General features: G+C 46.3%; 1 protein-coding gene across 1 annotated transcript in view; it reads left to right on the top strand.

Moving 5' to 3' along the window:
* The window catches only part of LOC129702022 (short transient receptor potential channel 5-like), an 81,581-nt gene extending 66,861 nt beyond the window's left edge, over nt 1-14,720 (top strand). Inside the window, exons 7-11 of the mRNA XM_055643518.1 lie at nt 234-429; nt 5,809-6,012; nt 8,478-8,519; nt 11,800-11,889; nt 13,003-14,720. Coding sequence (XP_055499493.1) covers nt 234-429; nt 5,809-6,012; nt 8,478-8,519; nt 11,800-11,889; nt 13,003-13,731 — 1,261 coding nt within the window. The 3' untranslated portion in view covers nt 13,732-14,720. The remainder of the gene's footprint in view (nt 1-233; nt 430-5,808; nt 6,013-8,477; nt 8,520-11,799; nt 11,890-13,002) is intronic.
* Nucleotides 14,721-14,945: the final 225 nt, after the last annotated feature.

Raw genomic sequence — 14,945 nt, 5'->3', positions numbered from 1 at the left:
AACTCCGTACAGACAGCACATGTAGTTGGGAACAAACCCGGATCTCTGGCGTTGTGAGGCAGCAACTCTACCGCTGCGCCACCGTGCTGCCCTGATTGTAATTCGGAAAGTTTTCAGAGTGTTGTGTGGTGCTTTCCTGCAGTTTACTGCTGATTCACTCTGCTAATGTTCATTGCCGTGAGTCCGGATACTGTTAAGGTTATGGGTATATCACATATCTGTCTCTTCTGCAGGTTGTTCGAGACACTGCAGTCGCTGTTTTGGTCAGTCTTTGGCCTGTTGAATTTGTACGTCACCAATGTGAAAGCTCGGCATGAGTTCACCGAGTTTGTGGGAGCCACCATGTTTGGAACCTACAATGTCATCTCCCTGGTCGTCCTGCTCAACATGCTGATTGCCATGATGAACAACTCCTACCAACTCATCGCCGTAAGTTCATCACAATGCTTCTTTAAGGAGTGCAGCGTAGGTTCACAAGGTTAATTCCCGGGATGGCGGGACTGTCATATGCTGAGAGAATGGGCTTGTACACTCTGGAGTTTAGAAGGATGAGAGGGAATCTTATTGAAACATATAAGATTATTAAGGGTTTGGACACGCTAGAGGCAGGAAACATGTTCCCGATTTTGGGGGGAGTCCAGAACCAGGGGCCACAGTTTAAGAATAAGGGGTAAGCCATTTAGAACGGAGATGAGGAAACACTTTTTCCACACATAGAGCTATGAGTCTGTGGAATTCTCTGCCTCAGAGGGTGGTGGAGGTCGGTTCTCTGGATACTTTCAAGAGAGAGCTAGATAGGGCTCTTAAAGATAACAGAGTCAGGGGATATGGGAAGAAGGCAGGAACGGGGTACTGATTGTGGATGATCAGCCATGATCACATTGAATGGCGGTGCTGGCTCGAATGGCATCTATTGTCTATTGTCTATTATGTACAGTAGATAGATTGGGAGATTTTTTTAGTTTAGTTTAGAGACATCTCCAAATTTGCGGATGACACAAAGCTGGATGGCAGTGTGAGTTGCGAGGAGGATGCTATGAAGCTGCAGGGTGACTTGGATATGTTGGGTGAGTGGGCAGATGCATGGCAGATGCAGTATAATGTGGATAAATGTGAGGTTATCCACTTTGGTGGCAAGATCAGGAAGGCGTCAGATTAGGAAAAGGGGAGGTGCAACGAGACCTGGGTGTGCTTGTACATCAGTCACTGAAAGTAAGCATGCAGGTACAGCAGGCAGTGACGAAAGCTAATGGCATGTTGGCCTTCATTGCAAGAGGATTTGAGTTTAGGAGCAAGGAGGTCCTACTGCAGTTATTCAGGGGAGCCCTGGTGAGACCGCACCTGGAGTATTGTGTGCAATTTTGGTCTCCTAATTTGAGGAAGGACATTATTGCTATTGAGGGAGTGCAACGTAGGTTCATCAGGTTAATTCCCGGGATGGCGGGACTGACATGATGAAAGAATGGATCGACTGGGCTTGTATTCACTGGAATTGAGAAGGATGAGAGGGGATCTTATAGATGCATATAAAATACTTTGAGGATTGGACAGGTTAGATGCAGGCAAAATGTTCCCAATGTTGGGGGAGTCCAGAACCAGGGGTCACAGTCTAAGATTTAGGGGTAGGCCATTTAGGATTGAGATGAGGGAAAACTTTTTTACTGGGAGTTGTGAATCTGTGGAATTCTCCACCTCATAAGGCAGTGGAGGCCAATTCACTGGATGTTTTCAAGAGAGTTCGATTTAGCTCTTAGTGCTAACGGAGTTAAGGGATATGGGGAGAAGGCAGGAACGGGGTACTGATTTTAGATGATCAGCCATGATCATATTGAAATGTGGTTCTGGCTCGAAGGGCCGAATGGCCTACTCCTGCACCTATTTTTCTATGTTTCTATACAGCACTGAAACAGGCCCTTCGGCCCACCAAGTCCGCGCCAATCAGCGATCCCCGCACGTTAATACCACACGCCCTGAACAATTTATAATTTATACCAAGCCAATTAACCTACAAATCTGCACGTCTTTGGAGTGTGGGAGGAAACCGGAGCACCCGGAGTTTGTATGGGTAGGAAGGAACTACAGATGCTGGTTTAAACTGAAGATAGACACCAAATGTTGGAGTAACTCAGCGGGACAGGCAGCGTCTCTGGAGAGAAGGAATGGGTGACGTTTCGGGTCGAGACCTGAAGAAGGGTCTCGACCCAAAAAGTCACCCATTCCTTCTCTCCAGAGATGCTGCCTGTCCCGCTGAGTTACTCCTGCTCTTTGTGTCTATCACCGGAGTTTGTACATTCACCCCTGTGTCTGCGTGGGATTTCTCCGGGTGCTCCGGTTTCCTCCCACACTCCAAAGACGTGCAGATTTGTAGGTTAATTGGCTTCTGTAAGCTGAACCTAGTGTGTGTAGGAGAGAACTAGCGTACGAGGTGATCACTGGTCAGCATGGACTCGATGGGCCGAAGGGTCTGTATCCGCGCTGTATTTCTAAGCTAAACTAAAGTAGAATGCCGCAGAGAAAAATACAAAAGCTGCGTAACCATGACAGCAAAGGTCTAATTCAACATCTTCAGTATCATGGTTGGGATTTCATTCAGCAGAGAAAATGCCATTGAGTAAATAGACAACAGACAATAGACAATAGACAATAGGTGCAGGAGTAGTCCATTCGGCCCTTCGAGACAGCACCGCCATTCAATGTGATCATGGCTGATCATCCCCAATCAGTACCCCGTTCCTGCCTTCTCCCCATATCCCCCGACTCCGCTATCTTTAAGAGCCCTATCTAGCTCTCTCTTGAAAGCATCAGGCGAACCTGCCTCCACCGCCCTCTGAGGCAGAGAATTCCACAGACTCACAACTCTCTGTGAGAAAAAGTGTATCCTCGTCTCCGTTCTAAATGGCTTACCCCTTATTCTTAAACTGTGTGTGGCCCCTGGTTCTGGACTCCCCCAACATCGGGAACATGTTTCCTGCCTCTAGCATGTCCGGTTGGTTGGTATCTGGGATATTATAACCATATAACCATATAACTATATAACAATTACAGCACGGAAACAGGCCATCTCGACCCTTCTAGTCCGTGCCGAACACATAATCTCCCCTAGTCCCATATACCTGCGCTCAGACCATAATCCTCCATTCCCTTCCCATCCATATAACCATCCAATTTATTTTTAAATGATAAAAACGAACCTGCCTCCACCACCTTCACTGGAAGCTCATTCCACACCACTACCACTCTCTGAGTAAAGAAGTTCCCCCTCATGTTACCCCTAAACTTCAGTCCCTTAATTCTCAAATCATGTCCCCTTGTTTGAATCTTCCCTACTCTCAGTGGGAAAAGCTTTTCCACGTCAACTCTGTCTATCCCTCTCATAATTTTAAAAACCTCTATCAAGTCCCCCCTTAACTTTCTGCGCTCCAAAGAATAAAGCCCTAACTTGTTCAACCTTTCTCGGTAACTTAGTTGCTGAAACCCAGGCAACATTCTAGTAAATCTCCTCTGTACAGATTTTTGTTGACATCTATTTTGTTGACATCCTTCCTATAATTAGGCGACCAAAATTGTACACCATACTCCAGAATTGGCCTCACCAATGCCTTGTACAATTTTAACATTACATCCCAACTTCTATACTCAATTATCTATTCTATTATCTCTTTGTCTTACGCATTTAAAATGTAATTATTGTTTGCTGTCTTTTAAGATAAATGACCCAGTTCATATTTTACAATGAGAGCCATTAATAATGTGTAACTAATTGTGTAGAACAATGGTAAACTTGGACCCCACTGGTAGCTAAACGCATGTCTGCCCTGCATCTACATGTCATGTTTACCATTGTGTCCAGATCATCAGCGCAGAGAGAAAGCAGAACTAACCAGACTCTTGAAGACAGAGAAATCCAAAGGAGTCCAGTTATGTTTGCATGTCCTCCAAGCTTCACCTTTGATGCTGCACCAGGAGAGCATGTGATTTATCCAGAGGATAGACACAAAATATAACATTATAATCATCTAAAAATATAAATCACATCAAATTATAAAGGGACTGGACAAGCTAGATGCAGGAAAAATGTTCCCAATGTTGGGCGAGTCCAGAACCAGGGGCCACAGTCTTAGAATAAAGGGGAGGACATTTAAGACTGAGGTGAGAAAAAACGTTTTCAGATAGACCTCTCGATCAAGTACCCAACTTGCCCATCAGCCTTTAACAAGTCATTGGCCATCCAGGGGAACTGGATAAATCGCACGTTTTGGGTCGAGACCCTTCTTAAACGTCACCCATTCCTGCCCCCGCTGAGTTACTCCAGCTTTTTAACATAGAAACATGGGTGCAGGAGGAGGCCATTCAGCCCTTCGAGCCAGCACCGCCATTCATGCAATCATCCAGAAAACCTGCCTCCACCGCCCTCCGAGGCAGAGAATTCCACAGACTCACAACTCTCTGTGAGAAAAACTGTTTCCTCGTCTCCGTTCTAAATGGTTTACTCCTTATTCTTAAACTGTGGCCCCTGGTTCTGTACTCCCCCAACATCGGGAACATGTTTCCTGCCTCTAGCGTGTCCAAACCCTTAATAATCTTAATTGTTTTTACTATCTTAAGTGTGTCGTGAGTGCGTGAAATATACGTCCTAACCTTCCCCAAGGAGTAATGGCTATTGAAGTTGGACTTTGAGACATAGAAACATAGAAACATAGACAATAGGTGCAGGAGGAGGCCATTCGGCTCTTCGAGCCAGCACCGCCATTCATTGTGATCATGGCTGATCGTCCCCAATCAATAACCTGTGCCTGCCTTCTCCCCATATCCCTTGACTCCACTAGCCCCTAGAGCTCTATCTAACTCTCTCTTAAATCCATCCAGTGACTTGGCCTCCACTGCCCTCTGTGGCAGGGAATTGCACAAATTCACAACTCTCTGGGTGAAAAAGTTTTTTCTCACCTCAGTCTTAAATGACCTCCCCTTTATTCTAAGACTGTGGCCCCTGGTTCTGGACTCGCCCAACATTGGGAACATTTTTCCTGCACCTAGCTTGTCCAGTCCTTTTATGATTTTATACGTTTCTATAAGATACCTCCTCATCCTCCTAAACTCCAGTGAATACAAGCCTTTCAATCTTTCCTCATATGACAGTCCCGCCATCCCAGGGATCAATCTCGTGAACCTATGCTGCACTGCCTCAATCACAAGGATGTCCTTCCTCAAATTAGGAGACCAAAACTGTACACAACTGTACACTGTTTCCATGCTACATATCTCGAAACTAACCTAAACTAAATATCTGATCACTAAAATAATTGTCTCGGCGTGTTCATTTTCATCAGCTGTAGATGTGGTTCCGTTTTGTTGTTGCACCGTGTACCGAGGTACAGTGAGTGTAAAGCTTTGTTTTGCATAAGAACCAAACCGATCAGATAGATAGACCATGCAAACATACACTCAAGACAAACTCCAGTACAATAGTTAGAGCAAAGGGGAAGATACAGAGTGCAGACTATAGTTCTCAGCATTGTAGACAAAATCCAATGTCCGCAATGGGGTAGAGGTGAATCGGACAGTACCCTAGCTTATGGAGGGACCGTTCAGAAGCCTGATAACAGAGGGGAAGAATCTGTTCCTGTGTCTGGGGGAGCGGGGAGAAGAAGGAATGACCGGAGGTGGGACAAGACTTTGACTGCAAATGGGAGATTGGTGGTCAGTGCGGACACGGTGGGCCGAAGGGCCTGTTCGTGTGCTTGTACGATGCTACTATGGCCAGAGTTTTGTTTGTGACCACAGTTTGTTTATCTTTGATCTCATTGCCAGGACCACGCTGACATTGAATGGAAATTTGCCCGGACCAAGCTCTGGATGAGTTACTTTGATGAAGGTGCCACCCTTCCGCCACCTTTCAACATCATCCCCAGCCCGAAGTCCATCTGGTACCTGTGTAAATGGCTGCACGCTCAGATCTGCCCAGGCAGCGACACGAAGCATGAGCAGAAACATGAAAACCTCAAGGAATTTACAGTATGAAGCCACGTCTTTATTTGTTATCTCTGCATAGTATTGGCGTTTACAGATTCAGATACAGATTCAGATTCAATCTTAATTGTCATTGTGCTGTGTACAGTACAGAGACAACGAAATGCATTTAGCATCTCCCTGGAAGAGTGAACATGGAATATGAGCAGTAAAATATATATACGTACATAGAGTTCTAGTAGTGCAATTTTTCTGGGGGAAGGAGTGCCCGGGGATGGGGGGGGGTGCAGAGAGGTGCAGAGTTAAATAATGTAACAGCCACAGGATGGTAGGAGGGTAAACAGTCTGTGGTTGGGGTGAGAGCAGTCCTTGGTGATGCTGAGCGGCCTTCGTAGACAACGCTTGTTTTGGACAGACTCAATGGAGGGGAGCGAGGAACCGGTGATGCGTTGGGCAATTTTCACCACCCTCTGCAATGCTTTCCGGTCGGAGACAGAGCTGTTGTCATAACATACTGTGATACATTATTCCCCTTCATTCCCATTCCCATTACGGTGGCGCAGCGGTAGAGTCGCTGCCTCGCAGCGCCGGAGACCAGGGTGCGATCCCGACTGCGGGTGCAGTCTGTACGGAGTTTGCACGTTCTCCCCGTGAGCTGCGTGGGTTTTCTCCAGGCGCTCAGGTTTCCTCCCACATCCCAAACACGAGTGTATAGGCTAACGGGCATAGCAAAAATTGTAAATTGTCCCGAGTGTGTGTGTAGGAGAGTGCTAGTATACGCGGGTTGCTGGTCGCCGTGGGCCGAAGGGCCTGTTTCCGATCTGTATCTATTATTAAACTAAAACTTGGTATATCTGCATTCTGACGGCAGTCTATAAGCTAGTTATTGTTTACTGCTGCCTATGTAACTGGAGATTATTGATCTGGAAACGACTTGGTCTTTCCAAGTCTCAAAATTGGTTTAAGAAACCAACTCTCATCAAAGTCTGTTACACTTGTTTCCATTTGCCCATGGTTACTCAATTTCATGGGAGATTAGACAGTTACATTGAAAACCACAAAGTTCAGTTTAGTTACGTTAGTTCAGTCACGTGTACAGAGGTGTTTAAGAAGGAACTGCAGATGCTGGAAAATTGAAGGGAGACAAAAGTGCTGGAGAAACTCAGCGGGTGCAGCAGCATCTATGGAGCGAAGGAAATAGGCAACGTTTCGGGCCAAAACCCTTCTTCAGACTGATGGGGGGGGTGGGGGGGGGGGGGGGGGGGGGGGGGGGGGGGAGGAGAAGAAAGGAAAAGGAGGAGGAGGAGCCCGAGGGCTGAGGGAGAGATAGCAAGGGGAGGAGACAGCAGGAGGACTGAGGAAGGGGAGGAGACAGCAAGGGCTAACAAAATTGGGAGAATTCAATGTTCATGCCCCCAGGATGCAGACTCCCCAAGCGGAATATGAGGTGCTGTTCCTCCAATTTCCGGTGGTACCCGCTCTGGCCATGGAGGAGACCCAGCACAGAGAGGTCGGACACGGAATGGGAGGGGGAGTTGAGCAGAGGGACAATGAAAGACCTTTTTGTTGCGCGCTCTACAGTCAGCAGAAAGACCATACATGTCCACAAAGGCGCAGCGGTAGAGTTGCTGCCTCACAGCGCCAGAGACCCGGGTTTGAACCTGACTATAGGTCCAGCCTGTACGAAGTTTGTACGTTCTCCCTGTGACTGCGTGTGTTTTCCCCGGGTGCTCTGGTTTCCTCCCACATTCCAAAGACATACTGGTTTGTAGGTTAATTGGCTTTGGTAAAAATTGTAAATTGAAACCCAATGTGTGTGTGTAGGTCACTGTTCGTGTATGGGGATCGCTGGTCGGCGTGGCCCCGGTGAGCTAAATAACCTGTTTCTGCGCTGTATCTACAAACTACACTAAACTAACCAAGCCAATGAGCAGATACAGGTTAAAGGGAATAATGTTTAGTGCAAAATAAAGTCCAGTAAACTCTGATTAAAGAAAGTCCGAGGGTCTCCAATGATGGTGGTCTCTCTTGGGATATTTCTGATAGCCCTGTCCCACGGTACAAGTTCAATCCAAGAGCTCTCCCGAGTGTTAAAAAAATCAAACTCGTAGTAAGCACGGAGAATGAACTTCGGAGCTCGGGGACGTCTCAGCGCTAACGGCAGGTACTCGGGAAGACTCGCTAACGGCAGGTAAGCACGGGGAAGACTCGGGAAGATTTTTCAACATGTTGAAAAATGTCCACGAGAGCCCCGAGTACCGACAAGTGGCCGTTACCGTAAATCTCCGAGTTCGAATCAGGGCAAACTTGGGAGAGCTCTTGGAATGAACTCGTACCGTGGGACTGGGCAATATGATGACAGGAATGTTGCCAACAGGTGGAGTTTGTGAAACCTTATCAACCGCAGTCCATTTATTTCTGAATATTTGTTTAACGGCTCCCAGATAATGTTTGCAAACTTGTGTTTTTTTTTGTAGTTGAATGATTTTCTGAAATCTTTCTTTTGTCAGGAGCGACATGCAGACGACTTGATCCAAAACCAACACTACCAGGTTTGCTGACCAGTCAGTATTACAGACAAGTCACATCAAATCAACATCACAATCCTCCCCCACACTGGCAAAATATGTCAACAAGCCCATTGTATTCATGTTATTCATTTTCAACCATTCATCTCTCTCTGTTTCTCTCTTTCCTCTCTCTCTTTTCTCTCTTTCTTTTCTCTCTCCCTCTTTTTCTCACTCTCATTCTCTCCTATTCTATCTCCTTTCTCACTTTCTCTCTCTCATTCTCTCTCTCCCTTTCTCCTTATTCTATCATAGCCTCGTAGACACAGAGTCTGCGTGACTGGAAATAGGCCCTTCATCCCAACATGCCCACTCCACCCAACATGCCGTATCCACACTGGCCCTCATCCCCTTAAACCTGTCCTATCCATGTACCTGTCCAAATGTTGTTTAAACGTTGTGATAGTACCAGCCACAACTACCTCCTTTGGCAGCTCGAGTGAGGATGGGTCTCGACCTAAAACTTAGGCCTATCCATATTCTCTAGAGATGCTCCCTGATCTGCTGTGTCTGAAAAAAGGTCCGATCCAAAACGTGTCCTTCCAGCAACTGAATGGGTCAGGCAGCACCTCTGGACATTCTTCCCAAATCATGTATCATGTATCTTATCTAAGGTAGACACAAAATGCTGGAGTAACTCAGCGGGTGAGGCAGCATCTCTGGGAGGAAGGAACGGGCGAGACCTGAAACGTTGCTAATTCATCTCTCCATAGATGCTGCCTCACCCCTTGAGTTACTCCAGCATGTCTACCTTCGATTTACCAGCATCTGCAGTTCTTTCTTAAACATTTTGACCCACTTCATGTACTTACTTGGCATAACGTGAAGCAAAGTATTAGAAACATAGAAACATAGAAAATAGGTGCAGGAGTAGAGGCCATTCGGCCCTTCGAGCCTGCACCGCCATTTAATATGATCATGGCTGATCATCCAACTCAGTATCCCGTACCTGCCTTCTCTCCATACCCTCTGATCCCTACAGCCACAAGGGCCACATCTAACTCCTTCTTAAATATAGCCAATGAACTGGCCTCAACTACCTTCTGTGGCAGAGAATTCCACAGATTCGCCACTCTCTGTGTGAAAAATGTTTTCCTCATCTCGGTCCTAAAAGATTTCCCCCTTATCCTTAAACTGTGACCCCTTGTTCTGGACTTCCCCAACATCGGGAACAATCTTCCTGCATCTAGCCTGTCCAACCCCTTAAGAATTTTGTAAGTTTCTATAAGATCCCTGGTGTACCCCTCAATCTTCTAAATTCTAGCGAGTACAAGCCGAGTCTATCCAGTCTTTCTTCATATGAAAGTCCTGACATCCCAGGAATCAGTCTGGTAACCTTCTCTGTATTCCCTCTATGGCAAGAATGTCTTTCCTCAGATTAGGAGACCAAAACTGTACGCAATACTCCAGGTGTTGTCTCACCAAGACCCTGTACAACTGCAGTAGAACCTCCCTGCTCCTATACTCAAATCCTTTTGCTATGAATGCTAGGATACCATTCGTTTTCTTCACTGCCTGCTGCACCTGCATGCCTACTTTTAATGACTGGTGTACCATGACACCCAGGTCTCGTTGCATCTCCCCCTTTCCTAATCAGCCATCATTCAGATAATAGTCTATTGAACCCATTATAACCCATTCCACATCATTCACTAACAAATATCTCAAGGATATTGAGGTCGGAAAGAAGGTCTTGACCCAAAACGTCACCCATTCCTTCTCTCCAGAGATGCTGCCTGACCCGCTGAGTTACTCCATCATTTTGTGTCTATCTCAAGGATCACTTCCCTGTCCAAGGTGATAAACTGAATGTCATTATTTGTTTTCCTGGTTATTATGAAGCACTGACACAAGATATCTCCGTCTGACTCTTACCACTATCTTCTTCCATTGCATATCTATTCCATTGCTCAAACCTACTCATAATGCTCATTGCACACTTTCACCTGTTGCTATACATATATTATAGACTTGAAGCCAATTCCAGTGCAGTTTGCACAGTGTAGTAACAAGGCCACAAACTCTTGCTTGATATTTATTTGCCAACAAATTTACTTTCTTACTAAATACTTTGCGACATGGCGGCACAGCGGTAGAGTTGCTGCCTCACAGCGCCAGAGACCCAGGTTCGATCCTGACTACGGGTGCTGTCTGTACGCAGTTTGTACCTTCTCCCCGTGACCTGCATGGGTTTTCTCCAGGTGCTCCGGTTTCCTCCCACACTCGAAAGACGTGCAGGTTTGTACGTTAATTGGCTTGGTGTAATTGTTAAATTGTCCCTCGTGTGTGTGGGATAGTGTTAATGTGCGGGGATCGCTGGACGGCACGGACTCGGTGGGCCGAAGGGCCTGTTTCCGCGCTGTATCTCTAAATGAAACTAAACTACAAAGTGATACTTAGGCAAGCACTGGACATGAGTAATCCAAATGAACCATTAAACGTTGATGTGATGTCAGTGTACTGTTTCCACAAAGGTTTATCACGGAGATATTTATTCTTTGTTAATGAAGTCAATTAACGAGATGCGTATGTTTAGCTGACATCATTAAACGTACATTGTACGTAATGCTCTACCCTTCTATTGACTTTAACATTTTAAATAAACATATTTAAATTGTTCCTGCTATTTTGCCAAACCATTTTATTCCCATCAATTCTAAATAGACAATGAAAACGTCTCTTATTTCAGCCAAAAATAACAATTATGAACCAGGATAAATATTGTATTTTAAATCGTATCCTTTGGATAAAAGTAATAGGGATCGTCTTTTTATGCAAAGCCTAAAGGAAAAATAATTAGTTTTAATCGCAGTAAAGCATTTACAAGAGAAGAGATTGTCATTTTATGAAGCTGTGTTAAATATCTAGTTAATAATGTGCATGAGATTCCATATTAATATTGCTGGCCTTTTAATGGAGAATTTGGTTTTGGTTAAATCCTGTTGACAATGTAAACTAAAGGGCCTGTCACACTCGGGCGTCATTTGCACGTCATGTATGCGACATAATTTACGCGTCACGACGCGCGCATGGCGTGCATTACGCGCGCATTGTGCGTGGTGACCTAGGCAGTGATGCGCGGTTGCGTGCGGTTGCGTGCGGTTGCGCGCGCGCGGCGCCCCAGGATTTTGGGACTCACAAAATCTTCGCGCGCTACCTACGTGACGCACAAATGACGCCCAAGTGGGACAGGCCACTTAATGGTTCAACAGCAAACTGGAATGATGTATGGAAAATTGTCCCATTGTTCCTTTTCATCCGACAGGAGGTTATTAAAAATTTAGTAAAGAGGTACGTTGCAGCGATGATCAGAAGTGCCAAGACTGACGAAGGACTGACTGAAGAAAATTTTAAGGTACGCATAGATCTTGGTTCACAGCCTTACATTCTGCTATTAATCTTTGTACGTCAACAACAGAAAATGGTAGGATTTACTCAGCAGGACAGTCGGCATCTGTGAGGAGAATGATCGTTAATTGGTTGAAAAGATGTGGTAACATGAATGAATGAATTAATTCTTTATTGTCACATGTCACAGTGTGTTTCTTTGCTTTGCATAGCCACGGTATGCAAAGAGTGGCCACATAAAGGGCGCTGAGATGTAACAAAGTATTCCACGCCAGGTCCTCCTTTGTTTCCCCCCCCTCCCCCCCCCCCTCCCCTCCCCCACCCCTATCATCTCCTCCACCCCTATCCCCCCCACACCTATCATCTCCCCCACCCCTATCCCCTCCCCCCACACCTATCATCATCCCCCCCCTCCCCCTCCCCCTCCACCCTCACATCTCCCCCTTCCCAGCAGTCTCCCAACACCGGGTCCTCCTTTGACAATGGAGGAGGCCCAGGACGGAAAGGTCAGATTGACAATGAGAGGAACCTCCTCCATTGTCAGAGTGAGGCCCAGCGCCAAATTGGAGGAACAGCACCTCATATTTCACTTGGTTAGCTTACACCCCAGCGGTATGAACATTGACTTGTGGATGATCAGCCATGGTCACATTGAATGGGGGTGCTGGCTCGAAGGGCCGAATGGCCTCCTCCTGCACCTATTGTCTATTGTCTATTGACTTCTCTAACTGCTTTCCCTCTCTCTCCATCCCCTCCCCCTTCCCAGTTTGTCCACCAGTCTTACTGTCTCCGACTACATTCTATCTCTGTCCCACCCACTCCCACTGACGAAGGGTCTCGACCCGAAACGTCAGCCATTCCTTCTCCCCAGTGATGCTGCCTGTCCCGCTGAGTTACTCCAGCATTTTGTGTCCACGTTCGATTTAAACCAACATCTGCAATCCTTTCCTACCCAAACAGCACACGCATGTCGATACAGTATATAGCATACGGTATATATGTCTGCATAGCTGATGGTATATGTCGTATAGCATATGTGGTCATATATATGCGTTCGTATAGCATATATCGTATAGCATATCGCATGAAATATAGCGTGTTCTTTTTTGTACCTTGGTAGGAACTGAAGCAAGATATCTCCAGCTTCCGCTATGAAGTTCTTGACCTACTTGGGAACAGAAAGTCATCTCGGAGAACATATTCGACCAGCAGCGATGGCATGCAAATTGAGGAAGACACTGCAGATGATAAGATCGACCAAATAGTGTCGTTCAGCTTGGGGGGAGAAAGTAACGACAAAAAGAAGCTGAAAATGAACTCGTTCAGCGTCTCGGCGCTCATTAAGACAGTCTCCGGCATCGACCTGGAGGAGAAGTCGCGGAGTAGCCGGCTGAGCAAGCAACCTTCTACCATCCAAAACGGCAACCGCTTGCAGGGGTACCCGAACTCCAAGGGGGATTCCTTTAAACGGCTCGGCCTGCTCTTCACCAAGATGAACGGCCAGCTGGCGGAAACGTCTCCAGAGCCCGTCGCCAGCATTTCCGACGGGCTCCTCCAAGCGCACAACATGTGGCAGGACTTCAGGTACACCCAGGTGGCCAGCCCCGCCAACAGGAGCAGGAGCGAGAGCAGCCTCCACGCAGTCGGTCCCAATGAGGCCAACAGAATCGATAGCCATTGCCCAACGAACCACACAGACTCATTCCCTTGCTCTTCCAATATCAGTGCCTCCAGCAATAAACTCATTGACTCATCGAGTGATGTCTATGATTCATGGGGAGAAGCCTGTGACTTGCTGATGACCAGGTGGAACAACCATCAAGAGGACTATGTAACCACTCAGTTATAATCGGCAAGACTACATGGGATAGGACTTTGTCACAAGGCGATTTGGGTCACATCCACATGGAATTATTTTTAAAACTATCAAATATCTGGAACGCAAAAAGGCTGTAAAAAGGGGCATCTCCTATAAAGGAAAAGCCTGCTTTCCGTAAATTACCAGGAGAATAGTGGGAATATTATCGAGCCTCATAGTAATCGCCGTTATTTATCCACAAACCCCACAGCTACTTCAGGCCCAGGCACGGAATGGAAGAGCTTGGATTGAGAAGATGAGCCATTCTGCAATTAGCTTTGCCAAGCAGCATCTCACTGGACTGCCCATTCAGACCCATCGGCCGACATAAACCCCTGTCTGTACGCGCACAGCAGATACCAAGTAAACTTGCCACAGAAAGTTGTCATTTTAAGCCTCAATACAATTTTTTATTGGTGTGTAAATTACAGCCAGTAAACCTCTCTTATACTAAAACGTACTTATCACAAACTGGTGTCTGAGTTATTCAGGTTCTGAAGGTTCAGGTGTAAGTTTAGTATAAGGGGTCATCAGTGATAGGAACAGAATGAGGCCATTTGGCCCATCAAGTCTACTCTGCCATTCAATCATGGCTGATCAATCTCTCCTTCCTAACCCCATCCCTCTGCTTCCTCCCCTTTATTATTATCATCATGTTTACCATCAGATCACAAGCCTCAAAATGTAAAGCATCCATGTCAGGGTGGGGCCCAGCGCAAACTGGAGGAACAGCACCTCACATTTTGCTTGGGCAGCTTACACCCCAGCGGTATGAACATTGATTTCTCTAACTTCAAGTAACCCCTTCTCTCTCCATCCCTCCCCCACCCAAGTCATTGCACGAGGTTCAAAGTCGTCTTGTTGAGTCTCATTGTCTTTAACTCATTTTCACCCAGCCCACAGCTAACAATGTCCCATTTCCTTTATCATCGTGACTTTTTTGCATATCTTTCATCCATTTGTTCTATATCTCTCTACATCACTGTCCATATCTCTCGCTTCCCTTTCCCCCCGACGACTCTGTCTGAAGAAGGGTCCCGACCCGAAACGTCACCCGTTCCTTTTCTCCAGAGATGCTGTTACCCTGACCCGCTGAGTTACTCCAGCTTTTAGCGTCTCTCTTTGGCTTAATCCTCCAGCATCTGCAGTTCCTTCCTGTATGAATATCCATGGTGACAATCATGTGAATAAAGGAAACTGCTTAG

Source organism: Leucoraja erinacea, chromosome 12 (genome assembly GCF_028641065.1).
Source record: "Leucoraja erinacea ecotype New England chromosome 12, Leri_hhj_1, whole genome shotgun sequence".
In the NCBI taxonomy this organism is placed as follows: Eukaryota; Metazoa; Chordata; class Chondrichthyes; order Rajiformes; family Rajidae; genus Leucoraja; species Leucoraja erinaceus.
The sequence above is the reverse complement of the archived record's forward strand: the minus strand, read 5'-3'. Positions and strand labels throughout refer to the sequence as shown.